The 18,266-nt window shown below is 50.9% G+C and overlaps 2 protein-coding genes and 4 long non-coding RNA genes across 14 annotated transcripts in view; 4 read left to right on the forward strand and 2 right to left on the reverse strand.

Moving 5' to 3' along the window:
• LOC309361326 (extracellular fatty acid-binding protein-like) overlaps nt 1-1,685 on the forward strand; it is a 9,777-nt gene extending 8,092 nt beyond the window's left edge. The window contains exons 5-7 of the mRNA XM_081896208.1: nt 42-146; nt 267-286; nt 1,614-1,685. Coding sequence (XP_081752334.1) covers nt 42-146; nt 267-286; nt 1,614-1,619 — 131 coding nt within the window. The 3' untranslated portion in view covers nt 1,620-1,685. The remainder of the gene's footprint in view (nt 1-41; nt 147-266; nt 287-1,613) is intronic.
• LOC309361327 lies at nt 342-1,545 on the forward strand. Its single transcript, XR_014164426.1, has 4 exons — nt 342-614; nt 761-1,000; nt 1,091-1,260; nt 1,294-1,545. It is a non-coding gene; the product is annotated as an uncharacterized lncRNA (long non-coding RNA).
• Nucleotides 1,686-8,378: 6,693 nt separating the features above from the next.
• Nucleotides 8,379-13,124, reverse strand: LOC309361291. The gene is made up of 3 exons (XR_014164404.1): nt 13,051-13,124; nt 11,386-11,446; nt 8,379-8,560 (listed from the first exon to the last, which is right to left on the reverse strand). It is a non-coding gene; the product is annotated as an uncharacterized lncRNA (long non-coding RNA).
• On the forward strand, nt 8,554-9,770 carry LOC309361289. Its single transcript, XR_014164403.1, has 3 exons — nt 8,554-8,628; nt 9,312-9,364; nt 9,685-9,770. It is a non-coding gene; the product is annotated as an uncharacterized lncRNA (long non-coding RNA).
• LOC309361287 lies at nt 10,488-13,167 on the forward strand. 9 transcript variants are annotated; one of them, XR_014164394.1, is made up of 6 exons: nt 10,488-10,562; nt 10,883-10,922; nt 11,059-11,098; nt 11,235-11,267; nt 12,342-12,366; nt 13,083-13,167. It is a non-coding gene; the product is annotated as an uncharacterized lncRNA (long non-coding RNA). The 9 variants fall into 9 exon arrangements; XR_014164395.1 differs by having other exon boundaries at nt 11,059-11,091; XR_014164396.1 differs by having other exon boundaries at nt 10,883-10,915.
• Nucleotides 13,168-13,735: 568 nt separating this feature from the next.
• LOC309361261 (uncharacterized protein) lies at nt 13,736-15,392 on the reverse strand (the record flags this gene model as incomplete). Its single annotated transcript, XM_081896169.1, has 3 exons — nt 13,736-14,476; nt 14,576-14,817; nt 15,287-15,392. 3 exons carry the CDS (start codon nt 15,390-15,392, stop codon nt 13,751-13,753), a joined length of 1,074 nt encoding a protein of 357 aa, XP_081752295.1. The 3' UTR covers nt 13,736-13,750.
• Nucleotides 15,393-18,266: the final 2,874 nt, after the last annotated feature.

The raw sequence follows: 18,266 nt of genomic DNA on the forward strand, positions 1-18,266 counted from the left end.
TATTATTACTATTATTAATAATTATTCTTATTATTTCCCAGCCCGCAACGCCGAATCCCAGCCAATCGGATTGCTGGAGGACTTCCAGCAGCGCAGCGAAAACCGAGGATTCACTTCCGAGCAGATCAAGATCTTCCCCAAGGAAGGTGAGTCGGTCCTCCAAGAAGGTCCTCCAAGAAGGTCCTCCAGGAAGGTCCTCCAAGGTGGGACCCCGGAGGGTCCTCCATCCCATAATAACCCCCTCTCTCCTCTCTCTCTCTCCACAGTCGCCTGCCAGGACCAAGCGGTGAGTATCCTGGAGGCGGGAAATGGAATCGATGGACATTTGCCAGTTTGGGAAATGTCAGGTGGATCGGGATGGACATTGCCCAGTTTGGGAAATGTCAGATCTATCTGGATGGACATTGCCCATTTTGGGAAATCTCAGGTCTGTCTTGATGGACATTTCCCATTTTGGGAAATCTCAGGTCTAACTTGATGGACATCTTCCAGGGTGGAGAAATGTCAGGTCTATATTGAGGGACATTTCCCATTTTGGGAAATCTCAGGTCTATCTGGAGGGACATTGCCCATTTTGGGAAATCTCAGGTCTAACTTGATGGACATCTTCCAGGGTGGAGAAATGTCAGGTCTATATTGAGGGACATTTCCCATTTTGGGAAATCTCAGGTCTATCTTGATAGACATTTCCCAGGTCTAGCTTGGTGGAGAAATATCTTGGTGGACATTTCCCAGGTCTGGCTTGGTGGAGAAATCTCAGGTCTATCTTGATGGACATTTCCCACTTTGGGAAATCTCAGGTCTATCTTGATGGACATTTCCCATTTTGGGAAATGTCAGGTCTATCTGGATGGACATTGCCCATTTAGGGAAATCTCAGGTCTATCTGGATGGACATTTCCCATTTTGGGAAATCTCAGGTCTATATTGAGGGACATTTCCCATTTTGGGAAATCTCAGGTCTATCTTGATGGACATTTCCCATTTTGGGAAATCTCAGGTCTATATTGAGGGGCATTTCCCATTTTGGGAAATCTCAGGTCTATCTTGATAGACATTTCCCAGGTCTAGCTTGGTGGAGAAATCTCAGGTCTATCTTGATGGACATTTCCCATTTTGGGAAAACTCAGGTCTATCTTGAGGGACATTAACCAGGTCTATCTTGATGGACATTTCCCAGGTCTATCTTGATGGACATTTCCCATTTTGGGAAATGTCAGGTCTATCTGGATGGACATTGCCCATTTTGGGAAATCTCAGGTCTATTTTGATGGACATTTTGGGAAATCTCAGGTCTATCTTGAGGGACATCTCCCAGGTCTATCTTGATGGACATTTCCCGGGTTTATCTTGATGGACATTTCCCATTTAGGGAAATCTCAGGTCTATCTTGATGGACATCTCCCATTTTGGGAAATCTCAGGTCTATCTTTTGGACATTTCCCAAGTCTACCTTGATGGACATTTCCCATTTTGGGAAATCTCAGGTCTATCTTTTGGACATTTCCCAGGTCTATTTTGATGGACGTTTCCCATTTTGGGAAATCTCAGGTCTATCTTGATGGACATTTCCCAAGTTGGAATCTTCACCTTCTCTTCTCCTTCTCTTCTAGGAATGAGAAGAACATCTCTATGGTCCTTGGAGGTCTCTCCCTTCTCCTAATAAATAGATTCAGAAACTGCAACTTCCTGTCTTTGGTCTCTTTTGTATTATTATTGATTATTATTGATTATTATTATTATTATTATTATTATTATTATTATTATTATTATTGAAAAGATTTTAATCTCATGAGCTTTTAGTCATTATTATTATTATTATTATTATTATTATTATTAATAATAATGTCATTTATACCCTTATAAAATGCTATTATTATTATTATTATTATTATTATTATTATTATTATTATTATTATCTTAGAGGAAAAGATTTTAATCTCATGAGCTTTTAGTCATTAATAATAATAATAATAATAATAATAATGTCATTTATACCCTTATAAAATGCTATTATTATTATTATTATTATTATTATTATTATTATTATTATTATTATTATTATTATTATCTTAGAGGAAAAGATTTTAATCTCATGAGCTTTTAGTCATTAATAATAATAATAATAATAATAATAATAATAATAATAATGTCATTTATACCCTTATAAAATGCTGCTATTATTATTATTATTATTATTATTATTATTATTATTATTATTATTATTATTATTATTAAATATCCAACGAGATATCTTTAAAATCCCTAATTTAAATATATAAATATTGATCGATCCGGCCCCATGTGATTGATTATCCATCCAGCCCTGTGTTATTGGTTATTGATCCAGTCCCACCTTATTGGTTATCGATCCAGCCTCATGTGATTGGCTATCGATCCAGCCCTGTGTTATTGGTTATTGATCCAGCCCCACCTTATTGGTTTATCGAATCAGCCCCATGTGATTATTGATCCAGCCCCATGGTATTGGTTATTGATCCAGTCCCACCTTATTGATTATCAATCCAGCCCCATGTGATTGGCTATCGATCCAGCCCTGTGTGATTATTGATCCAGCCCTGTGTTATTGATTATCAATACTTATTGGTTATCGATCCAGCCCTGTGTGATTGATTCTGTGTGATTATCAATCCAGCCCTACCTTATTGGTTATCGATCCAGCCCTATGTGTGATTATCAATCCAGCCCTTGTTATTGGTTATTGATCCAGTCCCACCTTATTGATTATTGATCCAGTCCCACCTTATTGATTATCGATCCAGCCCTGTGTGATTGGTCATTGATCCAGTCCCACCTTATTATCAATCCAGCTCCATGTGATCGGTTATTGATCCAGCCCTGTGTTATTGATTAGTGATCCAGTCCCACCTTATTGATTATCGATCCAGCCCTGTGTTATTGGTTATTGATCGACTCCCACCTTATTGATTATCAATCCAGCCCCATGTGATTGGCTATCGATCCAGCTCCGTGTGATTGATTCTGTGCGATTGATTATCGATCCAGCCCTGTGTGATTGATTATCGATCCAGCCCTGTGTGATTGATTATCAATCCAGCTCCGTGTGATTGATTCTGTGTGATTATCGATCCAGCCCTTGCTATTGGTTATTGATCCAGTCCCACCTTATTATCGATCCAGCCCCATGTGATTGGCTATCGATCCAGCCCTGTGTGATTATCGATCCAGCCCTGTTATTGATTATCAATCCGATAAATCATTCAAATCCTTAGTGATTGATCTGGCCCCATGGTATTGGTTATCAATCCAGCCCTGCGTGATTATCAATCCAGCCCTGTGTTATTGGTTATTGATCCAGCCCTGTGTTATTGGTTATTGGTACAGTCCCACCTTATTGGTTATCGTTCCAGCCCCATGTGATTGGCTATTGATCCAGCTCCGTGTGATTGATTCTGTGCGATTGATTATCAATCCAGCCCCATGTTATTGGTTATCAATCCAGCCCTGTGTGATTGTTTATCAATCCAATAAATCATTCACATATTTAGTGATTGATCTGGCCCCATGTTATTGGTTATCGATCCAGCCCTGTGTTATTGGTTATTGATCCATCGCCGTGTGATTGGTTATCAATTTAGCCCCAGGTTATTGATTATCAATCCAATAAATCATTTAAATACTGAGTGATTGATCCGGCCCCATGGTATTGGATATCGATCCAGCCCTGTGTTATTGGTTATTGATCCAGTCCCACCTTATTGATTATCATTCCAGCCCCATGTGATTGGCTATCAATCCAGCTCCGTGTGATTGATTCTGTGTGATTGATTATCAATCCAGCCCTACCTTATTGGTTATCGATCCAGCCCTGCGTGATTATCGATCCATCGCCGTGTGATTGGTTATTGATCCAACTCCGTGTGATTATCAATCCAATACATCATTTAAATACTTAGTGATTGATCTGGCCCCATGGTATTGGTTATCGATCCAGCCCTGCGTGATTATCGATCCAGCCCTGTGTTATTGGTTATTGATACAGTCCCACCTTGTTGATTATCATTCCAGCCCCATGTGATTGGCTATTGATCCAGCTCCGTGTGATTGATTCTGTGTGATTGATTATCAATCCAGCCCCATGTTATTGGTTATCAATCCAGCCCTGTGTGATTGTTTATCAATCCAATAAATCATTCACATATTTAGTGATTGATCTGGCCCCATTATTGGTTATCGATCCAGCCCTGTGTTATTGGTTATTGATCCATCGCCGTGTGATTGGTTATCAATTTAGCCCCAGCTTATTGATTATCAATCCAATTAATCATTTAAATACTGAGTGATTGATCCGGCCCCATGGTATTGGATATCGATCCAGCCCTGTGTTATTGGTTATTGATCCAGTCCCACCTTATTGATTATCATTCCAGCCCCATGTGATTGGCTATCGATCCAGCTCCGTGTGATTGATTCTGTGTGATTGATTATCAATCCAGCCCCATGTTATTGGTTATCGATCCAGCCCTGTGTGATTATCGATCCAGCCCTGTGTTATTGGTTATTGATCCAGTCCCTTATTGATTATCAATTCAGCCTCATGTGATTGGCTATTGATCCAGCTCCGTGTGATTGATTATCGATCCAGCCCTGTGTGATTGATTACCAATCCAATAAAGCATTCAAATATTTAGTGATTGATCTGGCCCCATTATTGGTTATCGATCCAGCCCTGCGTGATTATCGATCCATCGCCGTGTGATTGGTTATCGATCCAGCCCCACCTTATTAATTATCAATCCAACCCCGTGTTATTGGTTATGCAGCCCTGTGTTATTGATTATCAATCCAGCCCCGTGTGATTGATTATCGACCCATTGACGTGTCATTTATTATCAATCCATCTACGTATTATTATCAATCCAGCCCCGTGTGATCGATTATCGACCCATTGATGTGTCATTGATTATCAATCCATCTACGTATTATTGATTACCAATCCAGCCCCGTGTGATTGATTATTGATCCATTGACATGTCATTGATTATCAACCCAGCCCAGTGTCATTGATTATCAATCCATCTACGTATTATTGATTATCAATCCATCCCTGTGTGATCGATTATTGATCCATCGACGTCTGATTGGCTCTCAATCCAGGCCCCCCTCCAGTCCGGAGAGGGGCGCACTCTGCACATGCTCAGAGGCGCCCCGGTTTCCCTTGAACCCACAACCTGGAGACACTCTAGGAATATATATATATTTCTCTTTATTGAGGGCATTCGCAAGAAGGGGAACAAGATGGCGCCCTAGAGGGGCTTCTATGGGGCGGGGCGGTCTGGATGACCGTGGGGGGGGTCCCTTCCCTCTCTATGATCCCTTCATAACCGGCTGGAGGTCCTAGAGAGGTCCCACTCTGTGTCCAAATCTCCCCATAGAGGTCTCAAATCCTAGATTGTCCCCGCCTGAAGATGTCGAACCCGGGCTTGGAGCGGAAGTAAAGCTTGATGGGAAATTGGGGGGCTGAGGAATCCTAGAAGGGCCAGGCTGGAGGACCGGGAGGGGTCCCTTCCCTCTCTATGGTCCTTTGCAAGGAGGTCGGGCTGGATGACCTGGAGGAGTCCCTTCCCCTCTCTATGATACTGTAATAAGGTGCTGGATGCCCTAGAGAGGACCCTTCCCTCTCTATGATCCCCTAAGAACATGCTGGCTGACCTGGAGGATTCCCTTCCCTCTCTATGATCCCTTGATGTCCTAGAGAGGTCCCTTCCCACTCTATGATCCTTTGCAAGGGGCTCAGGCTGGATGATCTAGAGGGGTCCCTTCCCTCTCTATGATCCCCTAAGAAGGGGCTGGAGGTCCTAGAGGGGTCCCTTCCCTCTCTATGATCCTTTGCAAGGGGGTCAGGCTGGATGACCTGGAGGGAAGCCCTTCCCACTCTATGATCCCCTCATAACAGCCTGGAGGGCCTAGAGAGGTTCCTTCCTTCTCTATGATCCTTTGCCAGATGGTCAGGCTGGAGGATCTGGAGGGGTATCTTACCTCTCTATGGCCCCCTCATAACCGGCTGGAAGCCCTAGAGGGGTCCGTTCCCTCTCTATGGTCTTTGCAAGGGGGTCAGTCTGGATGACCTGGAGGGGTGCCTTCCCTCTCTATGATCCCTTAAGAACCGGCTGGATGTCCTAGAGAGGTCCCTTCCCTCCCTATGATCCCCTAAGAAGGTGCTGGATGTCCTAGAGAGGTCCCTTCCTTCTCTATGATCCTTTGCCAGGGGGTCAGGCTGGGGGACATGGAGGGGTACCTTACCTCTCTATGGTCCCCTCATAACCGGCTGGAAGTCCTAGAGGGCTCCCTTTCCTCTCTATGATCCCTGGATGTCCTAGAGAGGTCCATTCCCCCCCTCTATGATCCCCTAATACCCGGCTGGATGTCCTAGAGAGGTCCCTTCTTTCTCTATGATCCTTTGCCTGGGGGTCAGGCTGGATGACCTGGAGGGGTCCCTTCCTTCTCTATGATCCCCTGATAACGTGCTGGATGTCCTAGAGGGCTCCCTTCCCTCTCTATGATCCTTTGCCAGGGGGGGTCAGTCTGGAGGACCTGGAGGGCTTCCCTTCTGGCTCCACCCTTCTAGGATTCCGAGCCTTCCCTCTCTATGGTCTCTTGCAAGGGGGTCAGGCTGGAGGACCTGGAGGGGTCCCTTCCCTCTCTATGATCGCTGGGTGTCCTAGAGAGTTCCTTTCTCTATGATCCCTTGCAGGGGGGGGTCAGGCTGGATGTCCTAGAGAGGTCCCTTCTCTCTCTATGGTCCTTTGCAAGAGGGTCAGGCTGGAGGACCTGGAGGGGTCCCTCCCCTCTCTATGATCCCTGGATTTCCTTCCCTCTCTAGCTCCGCCCCCTTTTGCCCCCCCCAATCCCTCACAATGTGGCCCCAGGGAATCATCCAATCAGAGAGGCCTGTTGGCCGGAATGTGGGAAATCGTCTCTCAATCGTCCAATGGCAGAGTCCCGTTGGGCGGAGCCTGGAAATCGTCCAATTACAGAGCTCCGTTGAACAGCGGACGAAAACCGCCCGGCGACAGAGCCTTGAAGTCGTCCAATGACAGAATCCCATTGAGTAGCGGACAGAAACCGCCCGGCAACAGAGCCCTGAAGTCGTCCAATGACAGAGTCCTGTTGGGCGGAGCCTTGAAAACGTCCAATTACAGAGCTCCGTTGAGCAGCAGATGAAAACTGCCCGGCCACAGAGCCTTGAAATGGTCCAATGACAGAGTCCCATTGAGTAGTGGACAGAAACCACCCGGCAACAGAGTCCTGAAGTCGTCCAATGAGAAGAGGCCCGTTGGGCGGCGTCTGGAAACCGCCCGGCAACAGAGCCCAGAATCGTCCAATGACAGAGTCCCGTTGGGCGGAGACTGGAAATCGTCCAATGACAGAGCTCCGTTGAGCAGCGGATGAAAACCGCCCGGCGACAGAGCCTTGAAATGGTCCAATGACAGAGTCCCGTTGGCCGATTGCAAGGAAACCGCCCGGCGACAGAAGCTGGAAATCCTCCCATTGGCTGGTGCCCGGAAGTCGTCCAATCACAGAGCTCCGTCTTGCGACGTCTGTAATCTGCCTGGCAACAGGGCCTTGAAATCGTCCAATCACAGAGTGCCGCTGGGCAACGTCCGTATTCTGCCCGGCAACAGAGCCTTGAAACCGTCCAATCACAGAGCTCCGTTGGGCGATGTCCTTAATCCGCCCGGCAACAGAGCCTTGAAATCGTCCAATCACAGAGCTCTGTCGGGCGACGTTCGTAATCTGCCCGGCGACAGAGGCCCAAATCGTCCAATCACAGAGCTCTGTCGGGTGACGTCCGTAATCTGCCTGGCAACAGAGCCTTGAAATCGTCCAATCCCAGACCACCGTCGAGCGACGTCCGTAATCTGCCCGGCAACGGAGCTCCAAATCGTCCAATCACGGAGCCCGGAAAAAGTCCAATGAGAGAGTCCTGTTGAACGGTGCTGGCAAATTGTCCAATCACAGAGCTCCGTCCGTCATCTGCCCGGCAACAAAGCCTTGAAATCGTCCAATCACACAGCTATGTTGGGCAATGTCCGTAATCTGCCCGGCAACAGAGCCTTGAAATCGTCCAATCACACAGCTCCGTTGGGCAATGTCCGTAATCTGCCCGGCAACAGAGCCTTGAAATCGTCCAATCACAGAGCTCCGTCGGGCGACGGGTTCGAGCCCATGTCCCGGGTCCCGGGTCCAAGTCACATGACGGCGCAGGAAATCTGACGGGTCGCAGGTTCGAGTCACATGACCCTTTATCCCGGGTGCAAGTCCCATCACAGGATCCCGGGTTCGAATCACACGGCAGGCTCCTGAGTCCTGGGTTCGAATCACATGATGGGTTCCCTGGTCCCGGGTTCAAGTCACCCAATGGCGCAGGAAACCCGGGGGAAATCCGGCCGGTCCCGGGTTCGAGTCCCCTTCTGGGCTTGCAGCTCCCGGGTTCGAGAACCATGATGGCGCAGGAGACAACGGGCTCCCAGGTCCCGGGTTCGAGTCACAGGACAGGGTCGCGGGTTCGAGTCCCCTTCTGGGCTTGCAGGTCCCGGGTTCGAGTCCCATGATGGTTCAGAAATCCTGGGGGAAATTTGACGGGTCCTGTGTTCCGGGTTCGAGTCACATGACAGGGTCCCGGGTTTGAGTCCCATGACAGTGCAGGAATCGACAGGGTCCTGGGTTCAAGTCCCGTGATGGTGCAGAAACCCTGGGGGAAATTTGACGGGTTCGAGTCCATGTCCCGGGTTCGAATCACATGACGGTGCAGGAATCAATGGAGTCCCTGGTCCCGGGTTCGAGTCCCCCTCTGGGCTTGCAGCTCCCGGGTTCGAGTCCCACGACGGTACAGAAATCCTGGGGGAAATTTGACGGGTCCTGTGTCCCGGGTTCGAGTCACATGACAGGGTCCCGGGTTCAAGTCCCGTGATGGTGCAGAAATCCTGGGGGAAATTCAACGGGTCCTGTGTTCCGGGTTCGAGTCCATGTCCCGGGTCCCGGGTTCGAGTCACATGACAGGGTCACGGGTTCGAGTCCCCTTCTGGGCTTGCAGCTCCCGGGTTCGAGTCCATCTCCCGGGTTCAAATCACATGACGGGCTTCCGGGCTCCTGTGTCCGGGGTTCAAGACACATGATGGGGTTCTGGCTTCGAGTCGCAGGACGGCCTCCTTGGTCCCGGGTTCGAGTCCCACTCCAGCCTCTTGGGGGAAACTTGACGGCTCCCAAGTCTCGGGTTCAAGTCACATGACAGGGTCCCGGGTTCAAGTCCCCTTCTGGGCTTGCAGGTCCCGGGTTCGAGTCCCATGATGGTGCAGAAACCCTGGGGGAAATTTGACGGGTTCGAGTCCATGTCCCGGGTTCGAATCACATGACGGTGCAGGAATCAACGGGGTCCCTGGTCCCGGGTTCAAGTCCCATGACAGTGCAGGAATCAATGGGGTCCTTGGTCCCGGGTTCGAGTCCCCTTCTGGGCTTGCAGCTCCCAAGTTCGAGTCCATGTCCCGGGTCCCAGGTTCGAGTCACATGACAGGGTCCCGGGTTCGAGTCACGTGATGGTGCAGAAACCCTGGGGGAAATTTGACGGGTCCTGTGTTCCGGGTTCGAGTCTATATCCCGGGTCCCAGGTTCGAGTCACATGACAGGGTTCTGGGCTTGCAGGTCCCGGGTTCGAGTCCCATGACAGTGCAGGAATCGACAGGGTCCCGGGTTCAAGTCCCGTGATGGTCCAGAAACCCTGGGGGAAATTTGACGGGTTCGAGTCCATGTCCCGGGTTCGAATCACATGACACTGCAGGAATCAATGGGGTCCTTGGTCCCGGGTTCGAGTCCCATGACAGGGTCCCGGGTTCGAGTCCCCTTCTGGGCTTGCAGCTCCTGGGTTCGAGTCCATATCCCGTGTCCCGGGTTCAAGTCCCATGACACTGCAGGAATCGACGGGGTCCTGGGTTCAAGTCACACAATGGCGCAGGAAACCCGGGGGGGGAAACGACGGGTTCGAGTTCCTGTCCTGCGTCCCGGGTTCAAGTCACATGACAGCGCCGGAATCGACGGGGAAATGCGACGGGTCCCGGGTTCGAGAACCATGATGGCGCAGCAGACAACGGACTGCCTGGTCCCGGGTTCAAGTCACATGACGGTGCAGGAAACCCGGGGGGAATCCCACTGGTCCCGGGTTCGAGTCCCCGGACGGTGCAGAAACCCTGGGGGAAATTTGACGGGTCCCAGGTCCCGGGTTCGAGTCACATGACGGCACAGGAAGCCACCGCAATCCTCACCCGGAAGCTCTGATAGCAGCCTCTCTCCGATTCGCCGGCGCCCCAGGGCGGCGGGTTCCGATTGGCCGGCTCGGCCTGAGGGAGGCGGGCCAGGAGGCGGGTCTTGACGGGCAGGGCGGCCAATCCGTAGTCGGTGAAGAGGACCGTTTCCCGTTTCAACGACAGACAGGAAATGCACTTGGATTTGGGACGCGGGTTCGAGTCACATGACGGGCTTCTGGGCTCCGGGTTTGAATCACATGACGGGCTTCTGGGCTCTGGGTTCGAATCACATGACACGGTCCCTTGTTCAAGTCACATGACGGGCTGCCAGGCTCCGGGTGCAAGTCCCATGACAGGGTGCCGGGTTCGAATCACATGACAGGCTCCTGAGTCCTGGGTTCGAATCACATGACGGGCTTCCAGGTCCCGGGTGCAAGTCCCATGACAGGGTGCCGGGTTCGAATCACATGACAGGCTACGGGTTCAAGTCACATGACGGGCTTCTGGGTCCCGGGTTTGAATCACATGACGGGCTTCTGGGCTCTGGGTTCGAATCACATGACGGGGACCCTGGTTCGAGTCACATGACGGGCTGCCAGGCTCCGGGTTCGAGTCACATGACGGGCTTCTGGGTCCCGGGTGCAAGTCCCATGACAGGGTGCCGGGTTCGAATCACATGACAGGCGCCTGAGTCCTGGGTTCGAATCACATGACGGGCTTCCAGGTCCCGGGTGCAAGTCCCATGACAGGGTGCCGGGTTCGAATCACATGACAGGCTACGGGTTCGAGTCACATGACGGGCTTCTGGGTCCCGGGTGCAAGTCCCATGACAGGGTGCCGGGTTCGAATCACATGACGGGCTACGGGTTCAAGTCACATGACGGGCTTCTGGGCTCTGGGTTCGAATCACATGACAGGGTCCCTGGTTCGAGTCACATGACGGGCTGCCAGGCTCCGGGTTCGAGTCACATGACGGGCTTCTGGGTCCCGGGTGCAAGTCCCGTGCCAGGGTCCCGGGTTCGAATCACATGACAGAGTCCCGGGTTCGAATCACATGACGGTGCAGGAATCGACGGGGTCCCTGGTCCCGGGTTCAAGTCACATGACGGTGCAGAAACCCTGGGGGAAATCCGACTGGTCCCGGGTTCGGGTCCCGTTCTGGGCTTGCAGCTCCCAGTCCATATCCCGGGTCTGGTGTGTCCCGGGTTCAAGACACATGACGGGGTCCTGGGTTCGAGTCGCATGACAGGGTCCGGGTTCGACTCACATGACGGCCTCCTTGGTCCCGGGTTGGAGTCCCACTCCAGCCTCCCATGTCCCGGGTTCGAATCACATGGCAGGGGTCCCAGGCTCTGGGTTCGAATCACATGACGGGCTTCTGGGCTCCCACGACCGGGCTCCGGGTTCGAGTCACATGACAGTGAAGTAACCCCGGGGGAAACTTGACGGGTCCCGGGTTCGAGAACCAGGATGGTGCAGAAACCCTGGGGGGAATTCGACGGGTTCAAGTGTCCCGGGTTCAAGTCCATGTCCCGGTTCAAGTCACATGACGGGTTCCGGGTTCCGGGTTCAAATCCCATTCCGGGCTCCCATGTCCCAGCTTGAAGTCCCGTGTCCCGGGTTCAAGTCACATGACGGGCTTCCGGGCTCCGGGTTCAAATCACATGACAGGGTCCCGGGCTCCGGGTTTGAATCACATGACGGGTCCCATTCCGGCCTCCCATGTCCCGGGTTCAAGTCACATGATGGGCTTCCAGCCTCCGGGTTCGAATTCCACTCCAGCCTCCCGGGATCGAGTCCCATGACGGTGCAGGAATTGGCGGGGTCCCTGGTCCCGGGTTCGAGTCCATGACCCGGGTCCCGGGTTCAAGTCACATGATGGTGCAGTAACCCCGGGGGAAATCCGACGGGTTCGAGTCCATGTCCCGGGTTCGAGTCACATGAATGCTGCCAGAAGCTCTGACGGGCTGCGGGTTCAAGTCACATGACAGGCTTCCAGGCTCTGGGTTCGAATCACATGACAGGGTCCCTGGTTCAAGTCACATGACGGGCTGCCAGGCTCCGGGTTCGAGTCACATGACAGGCTGCCAGGCTCCGGGTGCAAGTCCCATGACAGGGTGCCGGGTTCGAATCACATGACAGGCGCCTGAGTCCTGGGTTCGAATCACATGACGGGCTTCCGGGCTCTGGGTTCGAATCCCATGAAGGGCTCCCGGGTGCCAGGTTGCGGGTTCGAGTCACATGACGTGGTTGCGGGCTCCGGGTTCAAGTCCCACTCCGGCCTCTTGTGTCCCGGGTTCAAGTCCCATGATGTTCTTCCGGGCTCCGGGTTCAAATCCCATTCTGGCCTCCCATGTCCCGGGTTCAAGTCACAGGCTCTGGGTTCGAATTCCACTCCGGCCTCCCGGGTTCCAGTCCCATGACAAGGTCCTGGGTTCGAATCACACGACGGTGCAGGAATCGACGGGGTCCCTGGTCCCGGGTTCAAGTCACACAAGGGCGCAGGAAACCCGGGGGAAATCCGACTGCTCCCGGGTTCGAGTTCAAGTCCACACCCCGGGTCCCGGGTTCAAATCACATGACGGCGCAGGAAGCCACCGGGGTCCTGGGTTCAAATCCGGTGGGTCCCAGGTTCAAGACACATGACGTGGTTGTGGGTTCGAATCACATGACGGTGTCCTGGGTCCCGGGTTCAACTCACATGACGGTGTCCTGGGACCCGGGTTTGAGTCCCACTCCAGCCTCCCATGTCCCGGGTTCGAATCACATGACGGGCTGCGGGTTCAAGTCCCATGAAAGGCTCCCGGGTCCCAGATGGCGGGTTCGAGTCACATGACGGGCTCCCATGTCCCGGGTTCAAGTCACATGACGGGCTTCCGGGCTCTGGGTTCGAATCACATGATGGGCTTCCAAGCTCTGGGTTCGAATCCCACTCCGGCCTCCGAGGTTCCAGCGCCATGACAAGGTCCTGGGTTCGAATCACACGACGGTGCAGGAATTGACGGGGTCCCTGGTCCCGGGTTCGAGGACATGTCCCGGGTCCTGGGTTCAAATCACATGATGGTGCAGAAACCCTGGGGGAAATCCGACGGGTCCTGTGTCCCGGGTTCGACTCCATGTCCTGGGTTCAAGTCACACGATGGCGCAGGAAACCCAGGGGAAATCCGACTGGTCCCGGGTTCAAGTCCCATGACGGTGCAGGAATCGAAGGGTCCCTGGTCCCGGGTTCGAGTCACATGACGGTGCAGGAATCGAAGGGTCCCTGGTCCCGGGTTCAAGTCCCATGACGGTGCAGGAATCGAAGGGTCCCTGGTCCCGGGTTCGAGTCACATGACAGTGCAGGAATCGAAGGGTCCCTGGTCCCGGGTTCAAGTCCCATGACGGTGCAGGAATCGAAGGGTCCCTGGTCCCGGGTTCAAGTCCCATGACGGTGCAGGAATTGAAGGGTCCCTGGTCCCGGGTTCGAGTCACATGACAGTGCAGGAAGCCACCGGATTCCTCACCCGGCAATTGCACGCCGCCCCGCAATACTGCCGAAAACTCTGATAGCAGCCTCTATCTGCTTCCCAGGGCGGTGGCGGGTTCCGATTGGCCGGCTCGGCCGGGGGGAGGCGGGCCAGGAGGCGGGTGTTGACGGCCAGGGCGGCCAATCCGTAGTCGGTGAAGAGGACCGTTTCACGTTTGCACGAGGGGCAGGAAATGAACTTGTACTTGGGACACGATTCGTAGAGGATCTGCAGACATTCCTCACAAACCGAATGGAGGCAGGAGAGGAGGCGGGGCCTCTTGTGGGCGGAGTTATAGGCGTGGCCACAAGTGGGGCACTCTAGGGATTCGGCGCCGGGAGGACTGGCGGGCAGAGCGTATTGGTTGGCGATGACCTGGCCCCCCGGGAAGTAGGCCGGCCCCGGGTTGGAGGCCAGGGGCTGGGCCACGCCCTCGTTGGCGATGACCTCGGCGGGCGGGAACTTCCTGTGGAGCTCGGGGAACTTCCTGTTGGGGAGGAGGTCGTTGGCGACGGCCTCGTTGGGGGGGAACTTCCTGTTGGGGAGGACATCGTCGTTGGGGGGGAACTTCCTGTTGGTGATGACGTCGTTGGGGGGCAACTTCCTGTTGAGCTCGGGGAACTTCCTGTTGGGGAGGAGGTCGTTGGGGGGGAACTTCCTGTTGTTGAGGAGGACGTCGTCGTTGGGGGGGAACTTCCTGTTGGCGATGACGTCGTTTTGGAACTTCCTGTTCAGCTCGGGGAACTTCCTGTTGGAGAGGACGTCGTTGGCGATGACCTCGCTGGTGGGGAACTTCCTGTTGGCCTCGTTGAACTTCCTGTTGGCCAGGAGCTCCTCGTTGGGGAACTTCCTGTTGAGCTCATGGAACTTCCTGTGGGGCCCCGGCGGGCCCTTGAGGCAGGACATGAGGAGGGCGGTCACCTGGCTAACGTCGGGAGGCGGGGCAGGAAGAGGAAGTGGGGCTTTTGAGGCGGGCCCGGGGACGCATCCTCCTGGGGGCGGGAAGGAAGGGATGATGGCGGGAGGACCTGGGGGAGGAAACAGAGAGAGAGAGAGAGAGAGGCTAGAGGGGACGGCGAGATTCGAACCCGTTTCCCGACAGGCCATAGAGTTCTAGGAAATTCGCATTCGTTTCCCGACATGCCATAGAGTTCTGGGATCCTAGAGGGGATTTGGCAGGCGAGGGAAGCTGATTTCGTTTCCTGTTGGGAAGAGCGTGCATTGCCATAAGAGTTCTGGAAGCCTAGAAGGGATTTTCCACGCAAGGAAAGCTTACCATAGAGTTCTAGAAGCCTAGAGAGGATTCCCCCCCCCCCTTTTTGGACAGAATGCATTTCCATAGAGTTCTAGAAGCCTAGAGAGGATTTTTCCTTTTTTGGACAGAATCCATTTCCATAGAGTTCTAGGATCCTAGAGAGGACCCCCCCCCCGACAGAATGCATTTCCATAGAGTTCTAGACGCCTAGAGGGGATTTTCCCCACACAAGGAAAGCTTACCATAGAGTTCTAGAAGCCTAGAGGGGATTTTCCCACGCAAGGAAAGCTTACCATAGAGGTCTAGAGTCCTAGAGGGGATTTTCCCCACGCAAGGAAAGCTTACCATAGAGGTCTAGAAGCCTAGAGGGGATTTTCCATGGGAGGAATGCTGATTTTCAACCTATTTTACAATATGCATTTCCATAGAGTTCTAGAAGCCTAGAGAGTGTTTTTCCCTTTTTTTGACGGCATGCATTTCCATAGAGTTATAGAAGCCTAGAGAGGATTTTTCCTTTTTTTGACGACATGCATTTCCATAGAGTTCTAGAAGGCTAGAGGGGCTTTTTCATGCAAGGAAATCAGATTTTGTTCCTTTTTTTTTTACAGCGTGCATTTCCACAGAGTTCTAGAAGCCTAGAGGGGATTTTCCATGCAAGATTCGAACTCGCTCTGGGATCCTAGAGGGGATTTTCCATGCAAGGAAAGCTTATTTTTTTCATTTTAATTGTAATAATATAACAATATAATATAATATAATATAATATAATATAATATAATATAATATAATATAATATAATATAATATAATATAATATAATATAATATAATACAATATAATAATTATATATATATAACATAACATAACATAACATAACATAAAATATAATAATATAATATAATATAATATAATATAATAATTATATATATATAACATAACATAACATAACATAACATAACATAACATAACATAACATAACATAACATAACATAACATAAAATATAATAATATAATATAATATAATAATTATATATATATAACATAACATAACATAACATAAAATATAATAATATAATATAATATAATATAATAATTATATATATATAACATAACATAACATAACATAACATAACATAACATAACATAACATAACATAATAATATATAATAATACATAATATAATATAATATATAATTGTTAATATAATATAATATAATATAATATAATATAATAAGAACAATTTTATATATATATATATATATATATATATATATCATAATTTTATATAATTTTATTTATACTACCCAGTCCATGTAATTAACACAATACCTCCTGGAATTTTAATCTCCACTAAATTTAAAATACAGTGAGGATTTATGAACGTATTAAACCCAGAAATCGACCCACCTGGAGCCACGGAGGGGGCGCGGGGTCAGGATGGCACCTTGCAGCTCCAAGGAAGCAGAAAGCCTGGAAGGGGAAGCAAACCAACAATCGGATCGGGGAGGAAAGGGCCAGAGGGGACTCTGTGAGGTCACTTCCTCTCGGGGCAGGAAGTGGGCGTGGTTCTCCCCCCCATAATAATATCTATTATTTTCCCCATAATTATTTTCCATCCTTCGCACTCACAGCCTGGAAGGGGAAGCAAACCAACAATCGGATCGGGGAGGAAAGGGCTAGAGGGGACTCTGTGAGGTCACTTCCTCTCGGGGCAGGAAGTTGGCGTGGCTTCTGGGAGAAGTCAAGAGGGAACATTGGCAGCTGGAATCCCCCAGGATGATTGACAGGGGGAGGAATGGCAGCTGGAATATCCCAGAATGATTGACAGGGGAGGGCTAGGGTGATTGACAGGATAGCGGGGAGTGAATGGCGGCTGGAATATCCCAGGATGATTGACAGGGGGAGTAATGATTGATGATTGACAGGGGTGGACAGGATGATTGACAGGGGGAAGAATGGCGGCTGGAATCTCCCAGGATGATTGACAGGGGGAAGAATGGCGGCTGGAATATCTCAGGATGATTGACAGGAGAGGGCTAAGGTGATTGACAGGATAGCGGGGAGTGAATGGCGGCTGGAATATCCCAGGATGATTGACAGGGGGAATAATGATTGATGATTGACAGGGGGTTGACAGGATGATTGACAGGGGGAAGAATGGCGGCTGGAATCTCCCAGGATGATTGACAGGGGAGGGCTAGGGTGATTGACAGGATAGCGGGGAGTGAATGGCGGCTGGAATATCCCCGGATGATTGACAGGGGGAATGAATGGCGGCTGGGATCTCGCCGGATGATTGACAGGAGGCGGAATACTCGATATTGATTTCCCGTTTGATTGACATGCAACAGTTATAATCGTCTAGGATCATTCACTCCCCGCTATCCTGTCAATCACCCTTGCCCTCCCCTGTCAATCATCCGGGGATATTCCAGCCGCCATTCTTCCCCCTGTCAATCATCAATCATTATTCCCCCTGTCAATCATCCTAGGAGATTCCAGCCGCCATTCTTCCCCCTGTCAATCATCAATCATTATTCCCCCTGACAATCATCCGGGAATATTACAACCGCCAATCAGACCCCCGCTATCCTGTCAATCAATCTAAGCCTCCCCTGTCAATCATCCGGGAATATTCCAGCCACCATTCGTCCCTCCTGTCAATCATCCTGGCCATTACTCCCCCTGTCAATCATCCTGTCAACCCCCTGTCAATCATCAATCATTATTCCCCCTGTCAATCATCCTGGGACATTCCAGCCGCCATTCACTCCCCACTATCCTGTCAATCACCCTAACCCTCCCCTGTCAATCATCCTGGCAGATTCCAGGCGCCATTCATTCCCCCTGTCAATCATCCTGGGACATTCCAGCTGCTATTACTGCCCCTGTCAATCATCCAGTCAACCCCTGTCAACCATCAATCATTATTCCTCCTGTCAATCATCCTGGGACATTCCAGCCGCCATTCTTCCCCCTGTCAATCATCAATGATTATTCCTCCTGTCAATCATCCTGGGACATTCCAGCCGCCATTCTTCCCCCTGTCAATCATCAATGATTATTCCTCCTGTCAATCATCCTGGGAGATTCCAGCCGCCATTCTCTCCCCTGTCAAACATCAATCATTATTCCCCCTGTCAATCATCCGGGAATATTACAGCCGCCAATCAGACCCCCGCTATCCTGTCAATCAATCTAACCCTCCCCTGTCAATCATCCT

Source organism: Podarcis melisellensis, assembly GCF_964234715.1.
Source record: "Podarcis melisellensis genome assembly, chromosome: W".
NCBI classification, from domain to species: Eukaryota; Metazoa; Chordata; class Lepidosauria; order Squamata; family Lacertidae; genus Podarcis; species Podarcis melisellensis.